The sequence below is a fragment of the Neovison vison genome, chromosome 9 (genome assembly GCF_020171115.1).
Source record: "Neovison vison isolate M4711 chromosome 9, ASM_NN_V1, whole genome shotgun sequence".
In the NCBI taxonomy this organism is placed as follows: domain Eukaryota; kingdom Metazoa; phylum Chordata; class Mammalia; order Carnivora; family Mustelidae; genus Neogale; species Neogale vison.
The window spans coordinates 12,221,800-12,244,237 of record NC_058099.1 but is presented as its reverse complement, the minus strand read 5'-3'; the positions used below and the strand labels follow the sequence as shown (position 1 = coordinate 12,244,237).

Genomic DNA, 22,438 nt, shown 5'->3' with positions numbered 1-22,438 from the left:
TCACCAGGGGGCCCTGAATCTGTGAGTGGGGATGGTGTGTGTGTGTGTGGGGGGGGGAGCTTAAGCCTGTACCAGCACCCCAGGGCCCTAGGCCCTCTCTCTGCCCCACTCCCTCCCCAGGTCTGCCCTGGCTTGCTCTGTCTCCCTGGGGCAGCTGGCTTTTGTCCCAGTGGAGCATGGGAACACCTCGGGTGGGGACATAGGAGGGGCTTTCCAGCACATCTCACCTTTCCCACCTGGCATGGTTCCCACCTTGCACCTGTGGTTCTCACCCTCCCACCCTGGGAACTGGCACAAGGACTCAGAAGTGGAGACCACAGGACCGTTCAGTATGCTGGGGAGACCAAGGGAGAAAATTCGTGGGCCAGGAGACTCTGGGTGACCTGGAGCCCATTCCTCCCCCCTGCTAGATCTGTTGCCCCAGCTATAAAATTGAGGAACCGGATGCTGGTGTTCCGGAAACTCAGCAGGTAGATGGGAGTCCAGCTAGAGTGGCAGCCGTGAAATCAGAGTTGGGAGATCTATGGAAACAGTGCCTCCCAGCAAGCCACCATCGCATCAGTAGACTTGTATGCATGATCTCACTGCTTCTGACGTCAGTCCTCCGGGATGCTCCTTATGATTATCCCCATTTCTCAGATGAGAATACTGAAGACCAGAAAGGGTAAACACCAGGTCCCAGGTGACACAGCTGGTACGCTGTGAGTCTGGATTTGAGCTCAGGTCTCCTGGACTTGGAGCTTGGGCTCTTCATTTCTGGTAGCAGAGGTTCAGGCAGACATGTGGCCTCCGAGGGCAGAGCCCCTAGATCTGTCCTGGGGTAGCAGGTTTCCCATCCAGAAACAATTATCAGGCCAGCCTGGACTGCTCCTTGTCGAGCCCCCTTTCCTCTCTGGGGGCCAAGGCGTGTGGTTCTTTTCAGCGCTTCCAGCCTGAGATACTCTGGGTTCTGCCTTGAAGCCTTGGGTGACCTCAGCCTTGCACGTAATCTCTGGGCCTCAGTTTCCTATCTACCGAAATGGACACAATTCTGGCATCACGGGGCTTCAAAGGCTCAAGTGCCTCAAGGATCTCGGGTGAAAAACCGCTTTAGTTGCAATCAGAATAATTAATAAAATATTGTGGCTAGGGCGGGAGCGGAGGAAGTGGGCGGCGTCGGGCGCGGAGGTGACAGCTGGCTGGAGAGGTGGAGCCAGGGAATGGGGAGGGGGGCGGGACGGGCCAGAGCTCCCGGGCAGAGACGCACCCCAGGAGCCGGCCGTCCGCATCCCACACGCATCAGCCTCCTCAAACTATGAGCGGTGAGTCGGACCCTGAGGCCCCCGGGAATCCTCTTTGCTTCCTGGTGGAGCTTCGAATGCAAGGCTCAGCCCTAACCTCTCTCACTCTGCAGGGAGGAGTCGCCTGCTCCGGTTCCCGCTGCTCCTGCTGCTGCTCCTGCTGCTGCCGCCGCCCCAGGTCCTGCCCGTGGACCCCCAGACGCCGGGTAGGCGGATCTCTCCTGGCCCCCCGGGGGAAGCCCCCTGTCCTGCGCCTTTGCCTGGCCCCTCCCCCTGTTCTCCCCTGGGGCCGGCGCAGCTTCCCTTTTCTGCTCTCGGTGCCTGGGATGGGGGAGGGCGCTGAGGCTGCCGGTAGGAGAGGGGCTCTCCGAATACGACCCCCCACCCCGCCGCCCTGGTGTGTGGCTTTGGCTAGGGCGCTACAGGAGTTTTTTGAGGGGAAAGGGCAGACTGGGATCTCTTGCCCGGCTGAGAAGGGACAGCCCCTCTTCAGCCCCCTCACCTGTTCTGGGCCCCTAGCTGTCCAACCCCCGCCCCAACTACCTGGCTGTTTTCTGCGGGGTCGGAGGGCCTCTTTCCCAGGAAGCAGCAGGTACCAGGGGGAAAGCCCGCTGGCAAGTTCTTTCTCTCCAGCCTCTAACTTTCTGGGGCTCCATGGAGATTCTCAGCCCCAAAGGAGAAGACCTCTCTTGGTGAGGGTCCTGGGTACACCAGCCCTTCTGGCAAAGAATGGAGGTGGAAATACATTTACAGATCTGGTTGCTTCCCTGAGGTTTAAATCCTCTGCTATGAGGTCCCCCTAGGACAGGTCATTTAGGCTCAGGGAGGCGCCATTATTTTCTCTAGCTCCTACAGCAGATGGTGGGCTAAGGGTTTGAACTTGAATCTGTCTTACTCTAGGCACTTTGCAAGGTCTTTCCACAGAGTGCCCCCCCCCCAACTCCCCTGTGCCACTTCCCTGGGTGGACCCTGGTTTCATCACCCAGAAGATGATGGGGAAAGTCAGATTCTGTAAAAGTCCACCTCTCCTGCCCCCCACCATGCATGTACCAGGTTCCTGGTGAGGGAATTCAGCTCCATCTCAGCCAGCCTCCCTACCCCAGCTTACGGCTGGTGTGTGTATGTGTGTGTGTGCACGCATGCAGGTGTGTAAGGCCTGGACGCAGCTTCCTCCACCACCTAGCTGTATGAGCCGTCCCCCTCTGCGTCTCCATTCCTATCTGTGAAATGGGGGCAAGAGAGGACAGGGGTGGGGGTGGAAAGAGGGGTCTGAGCTTTCTCTCCTGATGCGGTAGGGATTTGGGGCTCAGAGGAGAGGAGAGGAGAAAGAGGTCTGCGTGGACGGTGGATCAGACCAGGTTTCCTAGAGGAAAGCGTCGGAGTGGGTAGCATTTGGGGAAGAGGGTGGAGGGTGCTCCAGAGTTTGGGTAGGAGCAAAGGCCCAGTAAGTGGGAAGAAGACAAAGAGGGCTCCTGTGGCCGCACTTTTCAGTTTACAAAGCCCAGTTATGGACCTCCACTTTGTGGTGGTTCAAGCAGTCCTGCCAGGGAGATGTGTCCGACCCATTCTACAGAAGGGAGAGCTGAGGCCCAGAGGGGAGAGAGCCCAGGTATTTGAGACCCCCAGCAGCAGAGCCAGGGGCTGATCAGGTTGCCCCAGTGGCTGGACTTGTCAGCCCCTAGATTGGCGTACCACTTCCTCGGGGGCCCCATCCAGCCCCCCAACCTCGCCCACTCCCCCCACCCCCTAGGGTACAAAGGCCTGGCCCACCTGTCTTCCTCTGTGTCGTCAAATGCCCAGCAAGCCCAGCAAGGTCTGTGCCGTTTTGTTTTTGTCTTTTTGACTTATCTTTATATCATAAATGTTTAAATGGAATTATTCTTTTCACTCCACAACATTCCCAAGGGCTTGATTTAAGATTTTGGCTGGAGCTGGAGGCAGGGAGCTGGGAGGGGCCCACCATCTCCTGGGGAGTCTGAAACGCCAACAGACTGTCCTCCGAGGGGGTCAGGGCCATGACTGAGGGACACACAGGGGTGTGTGAGGCTCGGCGGAGAGAGCAGGTCCCTATCCCATGTGAGGAACCCAGGGGGGCTTCCTGGATGTGCTGATATCTACCCTGGACCCTGAAGGAGGTGGTGAGTGGCGGCAAGAGGGACTTTACCATGAGGCTTTACTCTGAGACTCCGTAAGGGCTTTCCGATGGAAGCAATGGCAGAGCTAAAGCCTAGATAAAGCTGGGACCTGGGGAGGCAGACGGGAGCATAGTGAGCAGTAGGACAAGAGGCAGGTGCTGGCTGGTGAGGGCCTTTGAATGTGGGTGAGGAGTCAGGACTCGGGCCCAAGGGTAAGTGGGTCGGACAGGTGACTTGGGGCTGAGACCAGAGGCCAGGCAGCCTTTGGGGAGGGCTGCTGCAAGGGCCAGGGGAAGAGCGGTGGTGAACTGGGTGCAGGGCCTCTACTTGTCCTGCCAGTCCATGAGGGAACTGAGGTCCGTGAGGCCTGGGCCTCTGCCCGGAAAGCCAGAGCCTGTGCATGCCCTCAGAGGTACAGCCGAGGCTGACCCCCCGGGGGATGAGGGCTGCAGACTCCCCTGGGGGCAGGAGGCAGGGGAAGACATCGCTTCTGCTTCTCATGGGGGGAGGAGATTGAGTCTGGCTGGGAGGGCAGGGCCGTGCCAGGGACGTCTCAATGCTCAAGTTCACCCAGCACCTGGACTTGGCTTAGTGTTCTCTCCTGGGCTAAGGAGATGGCACGACCTGGCAATCAGAGCTCTGTGCCAGCAAGAGGGACATGAGGGAGTTAGCCCCGGCACACGGTGGCGGACCCTGGGCTGTTCCAGGCCTCCCGGCAGCCCGCTGCCCTCGTATCTGCAGCCCCAGCTGGGTCTGAGGGCCCGGACAGGGCTTCCTCTCCCGCCGCCTCTTCCAGCTGTGAGCCCAGCTCTTGGGGCCTGGTGTGGGGGCGGCTGGCCTCTCCCTGCCGACCCAGTTGGGTGTAGGGGCTGGGGCGCAGGCCTGACTAGTCAGGGTCTTCTTTTTTTTTTTTTTTTCCCCTCTCTTTGGCTGCCAAGTGCCTGAGCTTCTCTAAATATTATTCTTAGGGAATTTTAGCTGAGCCTCTTGCTACCCAGGGCCTCTGCATCCTGAAGGACATAGTGTTCCCCCACAGTGCCCAGAGCCCTAACTCCTGGGCGGCGGGCGGGGGGGGGGGCGTTTCCTTGCTTGAATCCTCAGAAAGTTCTGGAACCAGGCAGTACTAGATTGTCCTCATCTGTGGGAATATGGGCAGGATGAGTGGTCAGCTAACTCTGCCTGTGGGGTGCCTTGAGGATTCAGTGAGAGCAGGGTGGGGGACGCATGGTGATGCCAATAATGGAGATATCTGGAGACTGGTATGCTTGACCCAGAGTAGAGAAGAAGGGGAGGCAGGAAAGGAGGCATCTTAGAGCCTGCCTGCTCCCTCTCCTTTCTGGGATACTTAGGCAAAATGGGGCCCAGGGAATGGAAGGGACTTGCCCAAAGACATACAACCAGTAAAGGGCAGCCGCTCTCTTGATCCATTTCCCCAGCATCCGCTTGGCCCCTGGCCCTGTGCTGGGACCTCGGTGGATTTGGAGCCTGTGTCTCCCCCGTTCTCTTTCTGGATCGTTTATTACACAGGGCGCCCGCGGAGCCCACCGCGGAGCTGGCATGAAAGCACACATGAAAAGCACACACGAAGGGACGCTTTTCTGTGTGAGGAGTTCCAGAGCTCTCATTGCGGCGGGGGATGGCAAACCTCATCCTTTCCCCAGATCCGGGCCTGAGAACCTCCGGGCCAAGAAGAGAGGGAACGAGAAGGGAGTCCAGGCCTTGGTTCTGCAACGTCAAAGCTGTGGGGCTTGGGGCTGGTCTCTTGTGAGTGAACCTCACATTCCTCCTCCGTGCCACAGGGAGTCTCCTCCATCCTCCTGGGAGCACTGGGCAGATGAAGAGTGGGGGGTGGGGGGGGCGGGGGGAGGCAGTGCGGATGAACGGCTGTGGAGGGCTTGCTAGAGCCCCGGATTTCCTGGGCAACTGTGAGGGTCCAGGGTGGTCAGGCTCACCCCGGGCGAGAGGCGCTCGGGTTCCTCTCTGCCCACCTGGACACCCTGGACCCCGGTGGCAGCCGTTGTCCTCACTGGGGAGAGTATTTCCAGCTCCGGGCAGCTGGTGTTTATGGAAAGATCATGGAGGAGGAGGGAGGGAAAGCCGGACAGCAGGTCAGGGAGGGAGGAGCCTCCGTCTGACACAGCCTCTCATGGCCAGAGAGGCCTGTGGGCAGGAGCCCCGGGCAGAGTTCTAGGGCAGGAAGCGGGAAGGCTCCAGGCTAGGCCCTCAGAGCCAGCCACCAGGGCCGGGAAGGTGAGGGAGGAGGAACTGGGGGAGGTATGGCCCCCTCTCCCGGGGCCTCCTGGTGGTGATTGGGAGCATGGAACGGGGCAAAGGACATTCAGGGGAGGTTTTCTGGAGGAGCCAAGGCCTGAGCAAGGTGCGAGCTCACTGGGAGGGTCAGATGGCCCAGGAGGGGTTTGTTAGGGAAGAGCAGTGGTCTGGGCGACGGATGGAAGATCTTATGGCTTTGAAGCTCGGGAATGGGCCACACCTCTTGAGGACCTTTGCAGAGCCCCGCTGGAATCAGGAAGGGGGAAACACCCAAGAGAAGGGCTGGGCTTTTAGCCTCGTGCCTGCTTAGTGGTAGGACGGATCCGTCTGTGACAGAGTGCTTCCTGTGCCAGGGTTGGGAGCCAGGCAGCAGGGGACTCTAGGGCCTCCTGGGCAGGTGAAGTAAGCAGGTGGGCAGAGCGTCCAGGGCAGGAGGAGTCAGTGAGGAGAGTTCCAGAGCCCCGAGCCAGCTGGGGCGATTATCCACTCCCCTTCCCTTGGCGTTTCTGGACCTGTGGCTGTGGGAGGGGAGGCCGAGTCCTGTCTGCTGGGTCTGCCTGTGTCAGCTTGATAAGGCCCTTCTGTCCAGCCCTCTTCCCGTCGGCCCTTTCCTCCTGCAACCCTACACGGCTCCACAGAGATGCCATTGTGGGGCCCTGGGGAGTGGCCGGGGCTTAAGCAAAACTATTTGCATGATTTGTGTGATTCTCTTCTTACTCTCTGGCACTCCTGGGTGTATGGGGTGGGGGGCGTGGGGTGTGGCTCTCAGTCTCTGCCTGGGGTCATGCCCTCTATCACAGCACCCTTCTGCTGCCTGTTGCTACCCTTTGGTCCCCGGTAATCAGTTGTACAAAGACTAGGAGTTCCCTGTAATATTGGTTCTGAGTTTAGATGAGGGAATGTGTTTGCTCAAGGGAGTCTGGTGTTTTCTGTGTGAGGCCAGGGAATGAGGTCCTGCCAGGATCCAGGGGACCTGGGTCTGCAGGAGAACCTTCTCTGCTCTGTGTCCTTGGTCAAGCCTTCACCTCTCCCCATGCCTCAGTTTCCCTCACTGAGCTGTAATGAACACCAAATGAGCTCTGAGAAGTCTCTAACTCCGCTGTTGAAGAATCACTCAAGCAGGGAAGGTTTGAGCAAAGGGACTGTGGTCAGCAGGACCTGTTTAGACACCAAGAGGGCCCTAAAAGCCCAGCCCTTCTCTTGGGTGTTTCCCCCTTCCTGATTCCAGCGGGGCTCCTGGAGAAATCCTCCTGGATTTCTCCAGGAGGCAGGAGGGCTGATGCCAGAACTCCACACACCTCCTCAGGAGATTTTTCCAACCCTAGCTCTCCTGTTTCCTTGGTCCCTGACCTTCCTCCAGATCCTAGAGCCCAGAATCCACTCTGACATGGGCCAAGGCTGGGCTTATCAGGAACAGGGGCTGAGGCATCTGGGACTCCCCTCAAACCCATACTCTGTCTGTGGGGATCTGGGAAACGTCTTTCCTTGCTCTGGAGTGTCCAGTCAGGGGGCGGTGGAAAGGAAGTGAAGGGCAATTGGTCTAGTGTGACTTGCTGGGTGACCTGTGTGGGGTTCTGCTTGTCTGGCCTCAGTTTCCGTATCTAGAAGTGGGCATAAAGATTCCTGCTCTTCCCTCACTTCTGCAAAAATAGAGGAAAGGTGGGCGATTCCGTCCTCCTAGTGTCCAGGTACCTTGAGCTTAGGGGCTGGTGTGAGAGAACTCAGCCTTCCTTATCTCTTTTCTGAACTCCACAAACCCTGCCCTTGGTGCTGGGCTCTGACATGACCGGAAGTGAGCGCTCTAGAAGCCTGTGGCTGCAGCATCTTGTTAGCTGTTTGCTAACCTCTGGTGTCACGGTTGGGGTATGGACTCTTCCCCTGCCCAACTCTGATGGTGGCAAGGAGGAGGGGAGACCTCCCCTGGGGGCCCAAACTTCCCTCTGGAGACTAGAGCAGGGCCCAAACAGGGTAGGGCCGGAGCCTCCTGTGCATAACTGGAACAGAGAGGTGAACCCTGAAGTCCAGAGAGGGCCCCTGAGTGAGTTAGGACAGAGCTGTGACTTGTGGCCCCACTCTTCCCCATCAGGGGCAGGACGGGGCTTGGGGGTAGCTCTAGCGTGGTTTCTGATCTCTGCTTCTCCCCTGCAGTGAACCCCTGTTGTTACTACCCATGCCAGCACCAGGGGATCTGCGTCCGCTTCGGCCTTGACCGCTACCAGTGTGACTGCACCCGCACGGGCTATTCTGGCCCCAACTGCACCATCCGTGAGCCGGGCCTTCTGCCTCCACTCTTGTCCTGGCCCCCCTTGCTCCCCTGGGCTTATCTGGAGACCCCCCTATTTCTGCCCTCACCTCCGTCCTACGCTCGGTCCTCCTTACTTGCCTGACTTTGACTTCTGACCCTCCCCCTGACCCAGCCACAGCAGAGCTCTCCTTCCCGGCCCACCTCGTGTCCTGGCTCTGCCCTCACATCTGCTTCTGGCTCTGCTGTGTCATTTCCCCCGAGCTTCCATCTTTGCCCTGCCCTGTATGTTCTGCCCGCTTCCATCCTGGCCTCGTCTCCAGTTCTTGTCTTCCACCCCGGCTCCTGCTGGTCCTGCCAGGAGGCCCCGCCTGAGTGGTTCCCACTGCCCCTGCAGCCGAGCTGTGGACCTGGCTCCGGAATTTGCTGCGACCCAGCCCCTCTTTCCTCCACTTCCTGCTGACACATGGGCGCTGGTTCTGGGAGTTCATCAATGCCACCTTCATCCGTGATACACTCATGCGCCTGGTACTCACAGGTGGGTGGAGAGCAGAGCCCCCCTGATCTGGGGAGCAGGAAGTCCTGCCAGCACTTGGAATTCTTAGCGTTCAGTAAGGACAGTGGGTGGGGAGACTATGATGCCAAATTCAACAAGCCTAACTCAAGACGAGGCAGGGAGGGAGGGGAGAAGTGGAGATAGGAATCCCCTTGTCACCACTGTTTTCGCCCTCTGCAGCGCGTTCCAACCTTATCCCCAGCCCCCCCACCTACAACATAGCGCATGACTACATCAGCTGGGAGTCCTTCTCCAATGTGAGCTATTACACGCGTGTACTGCCCTCTGTGCCCCAAGACTGCCCCACGCCCATGGGGACCAAAGGTAATGGAGATGGGGTTAGAGGCTGGGTCTAGGGGTCACGGGAGAGCTCTGTTCTTTTTGGGAAAAAGACGGGTGGAAGACCAATTATTGACCCATTTCCCAGATGGGTGGACCAAGGCAAGACATATGACTTATCCAGAACCACAGACAAGGACAGGGCTGGGGAATGAGGACAGGAAAGGGTGGTGGAGACTCTTGCTGATGTCATCTAGAAAGTCAGAGCACAGTCAGACTACTGCTTCTGTATTTCCAGGGTGCTTCTTTGCTTGAAACTTGTCTCCTGAATCAGTGGGATCCTGCCAGAATGGGGGTGAGGAAGGAAGGAATAATGTGCCAATTGTTGGGTGCTAACGCCCTGTGTGGTTCTTTACTGATGTAAATATCTTGCCCTGCTTCACCAGTGTAGCTTACACAAAGTCAGAGGTTTTTCCTTTAGTTGCCTAAGAGCCCACTTGGTCTCATTATCAGGACTCCTTCCTATTAAGTCCTTCTTCCTACACCATCTTGATCGCCCCAAAACCTAGGGGTTTAACTCAGTTCAGAGGCATGAAATCTGCTTCAAGTATAGAGGGGACAAGAGAGGCATTGGTCCGCCACTGCCATCGCTTCCTGCCACATGGTGTTGCTGTTGAACACCTGTCCCCTGCAGCCCTGTGGTTGCGCATTTTTGCTGGTGCAGAACCTGGCATATGTACTGAAGTCCTTCCTCGGGTCTCCGAGGCACTCTTCTGGTGGTTTGCACTCGTATGTTTACCGGCTATACCTACCAGATAGCTGGGTCTTGCAGAGTTTCTGGACTCTGCCGTACTTTGCAGGAACCAGTCCTTGCTCACTGTCAATCTGAGTGATGATTCCAGATTATATGATGCAGACCACTCCCTCCAACTTACCCTCTGGTGAGTTTCCTCTGGATGCTTGATCTCCTTGCCTGCCAGAGGAAAGCAGTCAGCCATCTCAATCCAGACAGGTTCTTTTGATCTTGAACCTTCAACATTGGGCCTCACTTGAGGTATTATGAAAGGATGTCTTTACCAAAACACATAAATTCAATTATTCCTTTCCTTGTGACCATTGGGTACTGACTCATCTGACATTGCCATAATTAAGGAAGGAAGCCTTTATTTGTTGTTTTTTAAAAAGATTTTATTTATTGTGGTGCCTAAGTGGCTCAGTCATTAAACGACTGCCTTTGGCTCAGGTCATGATCCCAGCCTCCTGGAAGTGAACCCTGCACTGGGCTCCCTATTCAGCGGGAAGCCTGCTTCTCCCTCTCCCACTTCCTCTGATTGTGTTCCCTCTCTTACTGTGCCTCTCTGTCAATAAATAAATAAATAAATAAATAAAATCTAAAAATAAATAAATAATATTATCTATATAATATATAATATAATAATAATAAATAAAAATAATAAATAAATAAAATCTAAAAAAAAGAGAATTTTATTTACTTATTTGAGAGAGAAAGTGTGAATGACAGTGAGCATAAGTGGTGGGGGAAGGGTAGAGAGAGAGGGAGAAGCAGACTCCCTACTGAGCAGGGAGCCCGACATGGGGCTCGATCCCAGGACCTCAAGATCATGACCTGAGCCAAAGGCAGATGCTTAACTGAATGAGCCAGCCAGACGCCCCAAGGAAGGCTCTTTTTTTTTTTTTTTAAAGATATTATTTATTTATTTGACAGACAGAGATCACAAATAGGCAGAGGCAGGCAGAGAGAGAGAGAGAGAGAGAGAGAGAGGAGGAAGCAGGCTCCCTGCTGAGCAGAGAGCCGGATGCAGGACTTGATTCCAGGACCATGAGATCATGACCTGAGCCAAAGGCAGAGGCTTTAACCCACTGAACCACCCAGGCGCCCCTCAAGGAAGGCTCTTAATACTTATCCTCATGATGACAAACACCTCCTTCAAGATGACCTGTTGTTTCTACCCCAGACAGAAAGACTGGCATCTTTTAAAATAGGCTGGCAAACTCCAGCCTGCAGCCCAAGTCCAGTCCACTCCGTTTCATGAATAAAGTTTTATTAGAACTTAGTACACTCATTTGTTTAGGTCTCATCTAGGACTGTTTTCCTGCTAAAACAGCAAAGCAGGGTAGAAGGGGACAGAGATCATATGCTGGCAAAGCCTAAAATATTGACTCTCTGGCTTTTTACAGAAAAAGTTTGGAAGTTCGCTGATCTTTGATTTATAAGACCCGATCTCATCAGTTCTCAGTCATGTTCACACTATCTCATGCACTCCTCAAAATACTACATAAAATAGGTATCATTTGCCCTATTTTACAGATGAAGACTTCGAAGCTCAGAGACATGAAATGAATTCTCCATGTTCACACAGTCAGCAGGTGGCTACCCGGTTTCAAACATAGGCTACCTTGCTCAAGGGCCAGGGAGTCCAAGTTTGTTCCTTCCTCCCTCCCTCCCTTCCTCCGTTCATTCCTTCCTTCTTGGTTTACTTACTTTTCTTTCTCCTTTCTTTTTGGTTAACTTTTTCAAAGTTGCAAACATGCACGGAAGTTGAGATGTTTCCCTCTCTTCAACAGATACCCATAATTTGCCTATCTTATTTCATCTACCCCTCTTACTTTTTATGGAGTATTTTGAAGCCAATTCCTAATATCATGCTGTTCCACCTGTAAATACTTCTAGGGTCTTTTGGTAGAGAAGGTGCAAGGGGCCATCCGGTAGGAGGGAAGGCTGTTCTGGGATTCCTGTGTAGACCGGTTTGATCCGGAAAGCCCAGAAGGCCCTGGGGTGGGGAGATTGAGGCAGGAGGCAGCTACTGCCCCTTCCCACCTCCCCAACCAGGGAAGAAGGAGTTGCCAGATGCCCAGCTCCTGGGCCGTCGCTTCCTGCTCAGGAGGAAGTTCATACCTGACCCCCAAGGCACCAACCTCATGTTCGCCTTCTTTGCACAACACTTCACCCATCAGTTCTTCAAAACTTCTGGCAAGATGGGTCCTGGCTTCACCAAGGCCTTGGGCCATGGGGTGAGTACCTAGGAGGGGCTCAGGACCTCTCTGGACCTAACTTAGCATGTGCAGGTCATTGCCGCTGAGGGAGCACCTGGTGATCTGAGCGGACTCTCTTTCTCTCCTCAGGTAGATCTTGGCCACATTTATGGGGACAACCTTGAACGTCAGTATCAGCTGCGGCTCTTTAAGGATGGAAAACTCAAGTACCAGGTAGCACTGGGCTTGTGGACGGGTGGTGGGGGAGGCCTCCTGTGGTCTTCCCTGGCAGGGGCTGTTGGGGGCCCTGAGTGGTGGCCTAGGGGGGCCAGTTGCAGGAGCTGGAGGTGTGAACCCTGGGAGAAGGTGCCAGACAGGAGAAGACACGACCTCTCATGTTATCCTGGGAGGTGGATTTGGGCCTTGGTAGGAGAGGGACATTTGCGCTCTGCAGATATGCACTGAATTTTCCCACCATATCATTTGGATGCTATGATGCGCCTGGCGCAGGTGTCTGAGCAGTGACTATGACAGTTAATGGGCCCTGACCTTCAGGCCCATCAGGAGCCTCACCCAAACACCAGGGTGCCAGCTTCTGTCTGCGCTAGCACTAGAAACACAACGGGAACAACATAGGTCATTAAAATTTCTCTGGTGACCACATTAAAAAAGGTGAAAAGAAACAGGTGAAATTGATTTCAGTAATATATTTTATTTAACCCCATGTGTAGCCAGAAGATGATCATTTCAATGTGGAATCAATACAGGAATCATTAATACAATAATCTCACTTTTTTTTCCATGCTAGATCTTCAAAATCTGACCTATATTTTATAGTCACAGCACATTTCAGTTGAAAAAGTTTCCGACTCTTCATCGGAGATACCCGATTTGTGTCTGGATTTCATAAAGTTACAGCTGAAAACTAGATTCACGTGCCCAGGTTGTTCTGAGCACACTTGACAATTTTCCAGCTGCTGAAGGCTCAGTTTTAAAGACTGAAATCTACATTAAGTAAAGTTGCAGATTAAGGTCTTCACTCACACCAACACCTTTCTAGGGCTCAGCAGCTCTGCGTGACTAGCGGAGACCATATTGGGCCACACAAATCTAAACAATGCAAAGCCCGAGCAAAAAGGGCACAACTGAACCTTTAAGGCAAAGAATGGTTCTTGGCATGTTGTTCCCCCCCCTCCCAAATGAAAAAGCTGCCATATTTGGAGACTTCTCACCCGCTAGGGAGAAGCCACGAGAGTGATCAGAGATTGGGGCAGTCGGAAGGTCAGATAAAGCAAGAGCAGCGGGAAGGAAGGATGGGGCAGAGTTCAGGAGGCCAGGAGAGGGGAGCGGGCTTTCCAGGCAGGCAGTGCCTCGACTTGGAGAAGAGCAGGAGCTCTTCCCATTCAGGAGCGTGACCCCTGAATGAATGCTGGTGAGGGTGGAGAACACCTGTAGGGCGTGTTTAGGATTTCAGCCAAGAGCAGAGAGAGAACTTAGAAGGGTTTAAATCCAGGGCATGAGACTAACTTTGGTTTCTCTCTTTTTTTTTTTTAAGTTTGAAGTTTTTTTTTTTAAATTTTTAGTTTTTAATTAATTTATTTTTTAAATTAATTTATTTATTTTCAGAAAAACAGTATTCATTATTTTTTCACCACACCCAGTGCTCCATGCAATCCGTGCCCTCTATAATACCCACCACCTGGTACCCCAACCTCCCACCACCCCCCGCCACTTCAAACCCCTTGGATTGTATTTCAGACTTTGGGTTTTTGTTTTTTTTTTTTTAAAGATTTTATTTATTTGACAGAGATCACAAGCAGGCAGAGAGGCAGGCATAGAGAGAGGGAAGCAGGCTCCCTGCTGAGCAGAGAGCCCGATGTGGGGCTCGATCCCAGGACCCCGGGACCATGACCCGAGCCGAAAGCAGAGGCTTTAAGCCACTGAGCCACCCAGGCGCCCCCAGACTTTGGGTTTTTGAAAGGATTCCTCTGGCTTTGGTCCTGGGACTGGACTGCCTGGGGGCAAGGGTCGACAGAGGGAGCCACTGCCGAGAGGGGTCAGCATGGAGGGGAGGGTGGGTGAGACGTGGGTGGGGGCAGTGGGATCGAGGGAAAGGAACCCGTCCTAACGTCCTAAGAAAGACTTAGCAACTAGAATCAGAATCAGACCATCTTGGTTAGGGAGGCTGGGCAGTTGCTCTGGGCGTTCCGAGAGCTGTAAGTAGGGAGGGTGCCCGCGGCAGGTGCAGGTGGCCTGCACGTGCACCTGTCTGCAGGTTGTCAGGTGGCCCCATCCTGCAGGTGCTGGACGGAGAGATGTACCCGCCATCGGTGGAGGAGGCGCCTGTGCTGATGCACTACCCACGGGGCATTCCGCCCCAGAGCCAGATGGCCGTGGGCCAGGAGGTGTTTGGGCTGCTTCCCGGGCTCATGCTCTATGCCACGATCTGGCTGCGTGAACACAACCGCGTGTGTGACCTGCTGAAGGCCGAACACCCCACCTGGCCTGATGAGCAACTCTTCCAGACGGCCCGCCTCATCCTCATCGGTGAGGACTCGAGCCCAGGCCTGTCCTGGAAGGTCATGCCCTCTGTCCCGAAGAGCAGGTGCTGGGGGGCTGGGGAGAAGAGAGAGCTGGGATTAGGACCTAGGCTCCTCTGCTTTTCTAGCTATTAGATCTTGACCAGGTCCCTTCTGCTGTGTGAGCCTCAGTTTCCAAATCTGGATATTAGGGATAATGAAGGTTGTAAGGATTTGTTGGGATCTGACAAGCACTGAGCATGTAGGAGGCCTTCGGAGAATGGGTGGCCGTGATGGTTGATCATTAGCGGAGTGACTTGCCGCAGAGTTGATCAGGCACCCCACTCTGTTTCCCTGTCTCCTGCCCCAGGGGCACACAGCGACATCCCCAGCTTGTGCATGTCAGACTCCAGCCGGTCCACCTTCAGGAAGCCTTATGTTTCTGCCCTGCCTGTGTCTGCCTTCTCAAAATTTAGAGCTTCTGGGTGACTCAGGGATAGGATATTTTTGTGTCCCCTACGGGGGCGAGTCTGCAGCCTAAAATGTCAGATGGTTTCCTGCCTGGGAGCTTGGTCTCTGACACTCCTGGCCAGACCGTGTTCATTCTGAGTCACCAGTGATCCCTTTCCCCTGCCCCTGGGCATCACTGGGCATGGCTGGTCCCAATTATATTGCCTGATTCACTAGAGCCTGGACGAGCCAGGCATCAGAGATAGGAACAGCCTGAGGAAGGAGAAGGGGCTGGTTCCGAAGCCCCAGCATTTCGGAGACTTTGACCAGAGAGGGCAAGGCTGTGGCTGGAGACTGTCCGGCATATAGCCTGGAGTGGAAACTGTGGCCAAAGCGGAACCTGTTTATCCAGGGCTTTGGTTAATCCTCCCCAACAACCTTACTAATCAGATACCATTGCCCTTGTTGTGAAAATTAAGATTCAGAGAGGTTCAGTGAACTCTCCAAGGCTGCTCAGCAGAGGGAGATTTGAGACAGGCCCTAGCTGCGCTGGGGGCTCCTTCCTGAGCTGGAGAGGGGTCCACACGCCTACACTTAGCACTCCTCCTTTCCGCTTGCATGTGGTCATACTCCCAATTATGCGGGGCCCTGGGCCAAGCAGCTGCTGTCCACTCTTCCCAACGGCCCCAACCGTAGTGTCGTCACACACATTGTACAGAGCAGGAAGGTGAGGTTCAGACAGATGAGGTGACACAGCCCAGCCTTGGCGGGGGCGGGAGGGGTGGCTGGAAATGGTGATGCCAGGCTCTGGACCTTGCTGATGGCAAGTCTCATGGCTCCAGATCAATTTGCCAGAAGTCAGTTCGTCTCAGAGCTAATTGGCTGAAATCACCAGTTTCTTTTCCTAACTAGATAACCCGTTTTCATTCTGTTACGGAATGTTGGATCTGTTTCTTCCCTGGCTCTTTGTGCTGTAGCTGGTTACCGAGAGGGCAGGGGGGAAGCTATTCCTGAGAATTCTGATATGTAAGAACATACGGTGGCCTGGTCCCTGTGCTTCCCTGACACATGTCCCAATCCTCCCTCCCAGGGGAGACCATCAAGATTGTGATTGAGGAGTACGTGCAACAGTTGAGCGGCTACTTCCTGCGGCTGAAGTTTGACCCGGAACTGCTGTTCAGCTCCCAGTTCCAGTACCGCAACCGCATCGCCATGGAGTTCAACCAGCTCTACCACTGGCACCCGCTCATGCCCGACTCCTTCCAGGTGGGCCCCCAGGAGTACAGCTACGAGCAGTTCCTGTTCAACACCTCCATGCTCGTGGACTATGGGGTCGAGGCCCTGGTGGACGCCTTCTCTCGCCAGAGCGCTGGCCGGGTGAGCCTCTGCGGAGAGTGTGGGGAGGTCAGGTGGGCGTGGGGAGGGGACAGACCTGGACCCAATCCCAGTGTTCTTCTCCGTTCCGTGGGGCTGGTATCCTCTGACGTTCCTTCCTCTGTTCCTTTACTCCTCTTGTTCTTATCTCCATTCCACTGTACCAGGTGCTGGGGATAGGGTGTCGAGCAAGATCCGACGTGGTTCTTGGGTCCTTGTCCCTTTGGCACTGACACCCTGGGGAGGAACTGTAGTCCCACAACAGCTAACATCATGGGAGCACTTGCTCTGTGTCAGGCGCTGGGCCAGGTGCTTTTCTGATGTTATCAGAATTATGAGGGCACATGGAGAGCCACAGTCCAGAGAGCCATCGGGGCTCTGGGTACTTGGGGAGGAGGCTTGGGTCCCAGAGTTGAGAGCTGTAGATAAGGAAATGAGGTCTGAGCAGAGATCCAAAGTGTGGATAGAGCTCTCCCAGGGAAAGCGGTAGTGTTGATGACTGGGGATGATCGTGCTCTGAGGGAGGGGATAGCGTGGCGAGGGCCTGGAGGTCAGAGGGCATGGCAATTTGAGGACCATGAAGACATTCAGGGTTTGGTAATACATGTGAAAGTGTCTTCACACAGTAGGTCTTTATTGAATTACAGGCCTCTGTTATGGACTGAATTGTACCCACCCCCTACTCTATGTTGAAGTCTTAACAACCAATGCCTCAGAATATGACATATTTGGAGACAGGGCCTTTGTAGAGGTGATTACAGTTAAATGAGGTTCAAGGGTGGGTGCCTACAATGACTGGTGTCCTTACAAGAGGAGATTAGGGTATAGACGTGCAGAGTGGGAAGACTTAGGGAAAAGAGGGCCACTAATGAGCCAAGGATAGAGATCTCAGAATGAAACCCCTCCTTGCTGACACCTTGATCTTGGACTTCTGGCTTCCAGACTGTGATGAAATAAATTTCCATTGTTTAAGCCACCCAGGCTGTGATATTTTGTTATGGCCACCCTAGCAAATGAAAAGAGCCCTTTCCCTGGAATTTCTAAACAGCTTCTTCCTAAATCTCCCCTCCCCCATGCTTGGAAGCCACTGTCTCCTCTGTCTCAGCTCCCCTCACCCCTGCTTCATTCTGATCCTTGTTCCCAAGCCCTACTATCATGACACTGTGGCACCACATGGATTTAGGTTTGCCACTGGTAATTTGACTGGAATTAGCATGTGCTGCTACCAGTGGGCAGCTGCTGGCTGGTTTATGGCCTCTGTTCTCCGTGGGGACACAGACATGAACAGAGATGGTAGATTTGTGTTGGACCGTATGGGCATTTTCAAGGAACAGCCATTACGCTGTGTGAAAAGCCCCGGTGTCGTACTTGGCCCAAGGCCGAAGGGCGACAGAAGTGTGTCGGCTCTCAGGACGTTCAAGAGAGCATGAGAAGTGACAACACAGGGCCTCGCCTGATGATCGCCACACATGGCTGCCATCTTGGGGGTTGCCGTGGGACCAACACTGTGCTAACTGCTTTGCGTACTCTATCTTGCTCATTCCCCACAACGATATCAGGTGGGTGCTCTTACCTTCCCCATTTTTGCATATGATGCAACTGAAACAAGTAATTTGCCCAAGGTCCCTGCCTTAGTTTCCCAGGGCTGCCATAACAAAGCTGAAGTTATTTTATTATTTCACTTTCCTGGAGGTTAGAATAGGTGGGCAGGGCTGTGCTCTCTCCGAAGGCTCCTGGTGAGCAGCTGTTCCATGCCATTGTCTTAGCTCCTGCTGGCTACTGGCAATCCTCTTAGACACATCACTCCACTATGGAGTCTCCCTGAGTCTCATTTTCTCTATGAGGACACGAGTTATTGGATCAGGATCCACGTAAGGAACTATGATCTCATCTTCACTTGATGACATCTCTTGCTAAATGAGGTCACATTCACAGGTGCTGGGGGTTAAGACTTCACCATATCTCTGGGGGGGGGCCCACAAATCAAACCACAATGGTCCCACATCTTGTAAATGGCAGAGCTGTTTATTTAAGCTATGTGCGTATACACTATGGTTTTCATGGCAAGATTTCAGCTCCCTCCCTGCTAGTTTATGACTGCTCCCCACCCTGGAGTCTTGGCAGAAGGAAGGAAAACCAAGAGTCTTAGTCACCTATGTCCGCAGGAGTGGTTTTATCTGGAATGAATGGAGTGTTGTGATATTGTGTGTTCCTACCATCTGGCTCTGAAGTTCTCTTTCCTAATGGTTGTTGGTTAATAGTGGTTCACGTTTCTTTTTTAATCTTTATTGTGTTATGTTAGTCACCATAAAATACATCATTAGTTTTTGATGTAGTGTTCCAAGATTCATTGTTAATGTACAACACCCAGTGCTCCATGCAATACGTGCCCTCCTTGATATCCACCACTAGGCTCACCCCATATATACAATAGAATATTATTACTCAGCCATCAGAAACAATGGATACCCAACTTTTGCCTCAACATGGATGGGACTGGAAGAGATTATGCTGAGTGAAATAAGTCAAGCAGAGAAAGTCAATTACCATATGGTTTCACTTACTTGTGGAACATAAGGAATAGTGGTTCACTTTTTAATTACTAAATTTTTGTTGACGCTGGATGCTGTGATATAGGGAATGAAAACCAATACCAAAACACTCTTTAGCAGGACCCCCTTAAAAGATAAAGCATCTGTATTCTTTGGTAAGAATGGATTTGGAGAATGCCATAAAATTTCAGACCCCAAAACTAATATCCGTCCATCCTTTTTTTGCTCCTTTGCTGCCTCAGAAGCCCTTCTATCCCTCCAAATTTCACTTCCAGAGCCAGAATGCCCTTCCCCTCTGCTTGAGCTCCTGGCTGGTGCCATGCTGGCGATCTTTTTTTATGGAATCCAAGTTGCTGAACCCAATAGTTGCAGAACCTTCTGTATCGGGATGTTGGGATTCTCACCTAGATGCAAAGGGTTGGGGAACCGTGTGGCCGGTGAGCCACTGGAGAAGTCTTCCTGGCCCACTGCCACTTTAATGATGAGAATGTGAAGACTCAGGGGTGTCCCTGAGAAGGCATGACAGCAGCAGAGCTGGGGCTGGGTCCCCAACATGGTGGCTGCTGGGCACAGCCATGTTCTGTCTGTGCCTGGACAGACCCGATCTCCTCCCCCAGCACAGCGTGGCCTTGCTCTCAGACTGCAGCTATGTTTATGTCTTGGCAGATTGGCGGGGGCAGAAACATAGACCACCACGTCCTGCACGTGGCCGTGGAGGCCATCAAGGAATCCCGCGAGCTGCGGCTGCAGCCCTTCAATGAGTACCGCAAGAGGTTTGGCATGAGGCCCTACACGTCCTTCCAGGAGCTCACAGGTGAGCTGCTGTTCCCAGAGGTGGCATGGTGATACCCCTCAGCGCTGTGACCACGGGGGTCATGAGAGGTGTGTAAGCACCATGCTTGGGGGGGGTGGCATGAGGGCAGTGAGGGGAGAAAATGACCCAGTTAGGGAAAGAAAGTGGCTTCTCAGCTGGGTCTGAAGGAGATAAATAGGGATTTTCTGGGTGGAGAATAGCGGGGAAAGGATTCTACGAAGAACAGAAAGTACAAAGGTACAGAGGTCATAAGGAATGAGCCTATTGGGGAGAACAGTGATGGGTATGGCTGGAGCAAGGTGCTTCTGTGTGGGGAGGGCAGGGGTGGGGATAGGCACTTGGGGCCCAACTGTGGATTCTATGTGAAAGGATTTGGGTTTTATTCTACCTAGTGGTTCCTTATGGACCACTAGGTACCTAGTGGTCCATACTTATGGACCAGCTGCCTAAGAATCATTCAAAAACTGATTAGAAATAGCAAATCCCAGATCTCTGCCCCTGAGGTTCTGATTCTGTAGGCCTGCATGGTGCCCAAGAGTCATGTAGGTGTCTGTGTATAATATATATACTATCTTCTTTTCTTTTCAAAGAAGATTCCAGCTGTTGGGCAGCCAAGAGTTTGGGAATCCTTGTTGCAAACCATGGAAGGGTTTGAGCAGGGTGTGATGTGACCTGAGTCCTAGTGCCTTATAGAGGGTGGGTTGGAGGAAATGGGTAGGGAAGCTCTGTGTCTGTCCCCTTTGGTCACTGTCTGTCAACATGTGAGTCTCACTGAGCGGGAAGTGAGTTTCCCATAATTTGGTAACTCTTTAATCTCCCGTGACAGTCCAGAGGGGGAAAAGGATGCTGTAACTAAATCTCTCTGTGAGCTTGGACAGGTTACATGACATCTCTGAGTCCCAGCAGAAGGAAGGGACTTGAACAAGCTTTCCTTCTTGAAACCTGCCTGTGAAGCAAGATGAATAGTGTCTCCCTGTTGTCACCACCAGGCAGTCAGGTCACCGAGAAGAGAGATGAGTTGCTTCAGGTCACATGCTGTCTGGTGGCTGATCCAGGCCCTCCGTGTCTTCTTTAGCAGCACATTTCTTCCCTAGATCAGCCCTGGAGAAGGGTCATTCAGCCAGGCCGGATGTTAGGGCATGTGCTCTCCTTAAGTCCTATATTCTCCCCAGAAAAAGGTAGGCCTAGAAGCTTCCCTCTCCACATTGACCTTAACAGTGCCATGTCTCTGACTCTAGCTTCCCCTCCTTTCAGGGGAGACGGAGATTGCAGCGGAGTTGGAGGAGCTGTATGGAGACATCGATGCCTTGGAGTTCTACCCAGGGCTGCTTCTGGAGAAGTGCCATCCCAACTCCATCTTTGGGGAGAGTATGATAGAAATTGGGGCTCCCTTTTCCCTCAAGGGCCTCCTAGGGAATCCCATCTGCTCTCCAGAGTACTGGAAGCCGAGCACCTTTGGTGGTGAGATGGGCTTCAATATGGTCAAGACAGCTACACTGAAGAAGTTGGTCTGCCTCAACACCAAGACTTGTCCTTATGTTTCCTTCCACGTGCCTGACCCCCACCAGGATGATGGGCCTGGCGTGGAGCGGCCATCCACAGAGCTCTGAAGGGGCAGAGCAGCAGCTGGAGGGTGGATTTTGTGTTCATCATCCCAGAATGCTGAGACCGGGGTTGATAGTCTAAAATGTTGGGTCTTTGGTTTGTCATTGAGAGTATCAAGGTGGACCTTTAGAACTTTGTGTCTCTCACCCATTACCTGGAATATCGTGGTCTTGTTGTTATTCTAGAATGCTGAATTCCTGGTGGACCATTTAGAGTGTTGGGAGGGATTCTTCTTTGGCTTGCCAGAACTTGGGGTTCCTGGCTAACAACCTAGAATATCACATTTCTGGTTGACTTGGGACATAGGCATTCTAAAATGTGGAGCTCCTGATGAAATCATCAAGAAAGGTAGGGGATTCTTATTTTGCATTCTGGAATTCTGGGTGGCCCTCCAGAATGTTGATTTTCTGACTGGCAGTTCAGAATGTTGTGCTGCTCCTTGCTGTTCCAGAACAGAGGCTGGTAGGCCAGCTCAGTCTTGATCTGAATGCCTAGAATGGTAATTTGATTCATTTTCCTGTTCAGTGAGATATCCACAAAGCAGGAGAACCTATGATCTAACGAGAATCCAATTGCCCACATCTGTACCTGCACCAAGGGGGCAAGAGGGCTGGGTGTTCTTCTTGGGACCCTGACTTAGACCCTGGACTAAGGAGATAAAGAGCACAGGTGGGTTTTTCCCAGGCCATTGGTTGAAAGCCACCAGAACTGTCGCCATCTTTGTCTTGACCCATGGCAGCTGTTTCTCATGAAGCTAATAAAATTCTTTTTCCAAATTGCCTGCTCTGTATTGCTTTTCATCCCTTTGCCAGAAGCAGAGGCGACACCGGAGTGGCCCCACTCCTAGCTGCAAGCTTGACATGCTGGGGGTTGCAGCATGAGACCTTCCCCTGCCCCGGAACACGTCATCGCCTAGCCTTTCTATCACTGGTGCTCCACTTCCTGACGTGGGTCAGGCATTGTCCTTCACAGGCTGCTCTCCTAAAATATACACTCTCCTAAAATATTCACCAGGGGACAGACCCTTCGATCCCCACCATCTGGTTAAAGCAATTTCCTCCCTTACAAAGCATACAAGGGCAGAGAGGAGGGGTCTCTAGGGAGGAGGGCACTTACAGTGTGTCAGTTTTCCACATTTAATTCTCATTTATCCTCCCCCAAGAGCATGGAGTATGTGGTATGATCCCTGTTTCAAAAATGAGGGAGCTGAGACTCAGGATGGTCCAGCAACATGCCCCACAGGTGCCAGAGCCAGGCCAGGACCTGGGTCTGGCTGGATCTGGGGCTCTGCTCTTCCCCCATCTGGCTTCCTCTTGCTTCCTGATTTGACTCAGTTCCAGGCCTGATCTTGCCTCTCTGACTCAGGG

General features: G+C 53.2%; 1 protein-coding gene across 1 annotated transcript; it reads left to right on the top strand.

Moving 5' to 3' along the window:
• The first annotated feature begins 1,158 nt into the window (after nt 1-1,158).
• On the top strand, nt 1,159-21,847 carry PTGS1 (prostaglandin-endoperoxide synthase 1). The gene is made up of 11 exons (XM_044264971.1): nt 1,159-1,301; nt 1,394-1,486; nt 7,835-7,951; nt 8,326-8,466; nt 8,665-8,808; nt 11,615-11,796; nt 11,908-11,991; nt 14,058-14,304; nt 15,817-16,103; nt 19,319-19,466; nt 20,721-21,847. The coding sequence occupies exons 1-11, from the start codon at nt 1,295-1,297 to the stop codon at nt 21,074-21,076; spliced, it is 1,806 nt and encodes a 601-aa protein (XP_044120906.1). The 5' UTR covers nt 1,159-1,294; the 3' UTR covers nt 21,077-21,847.
• Nucleotides 21,848-22,438: the final 591 nt, after the last annotated feature.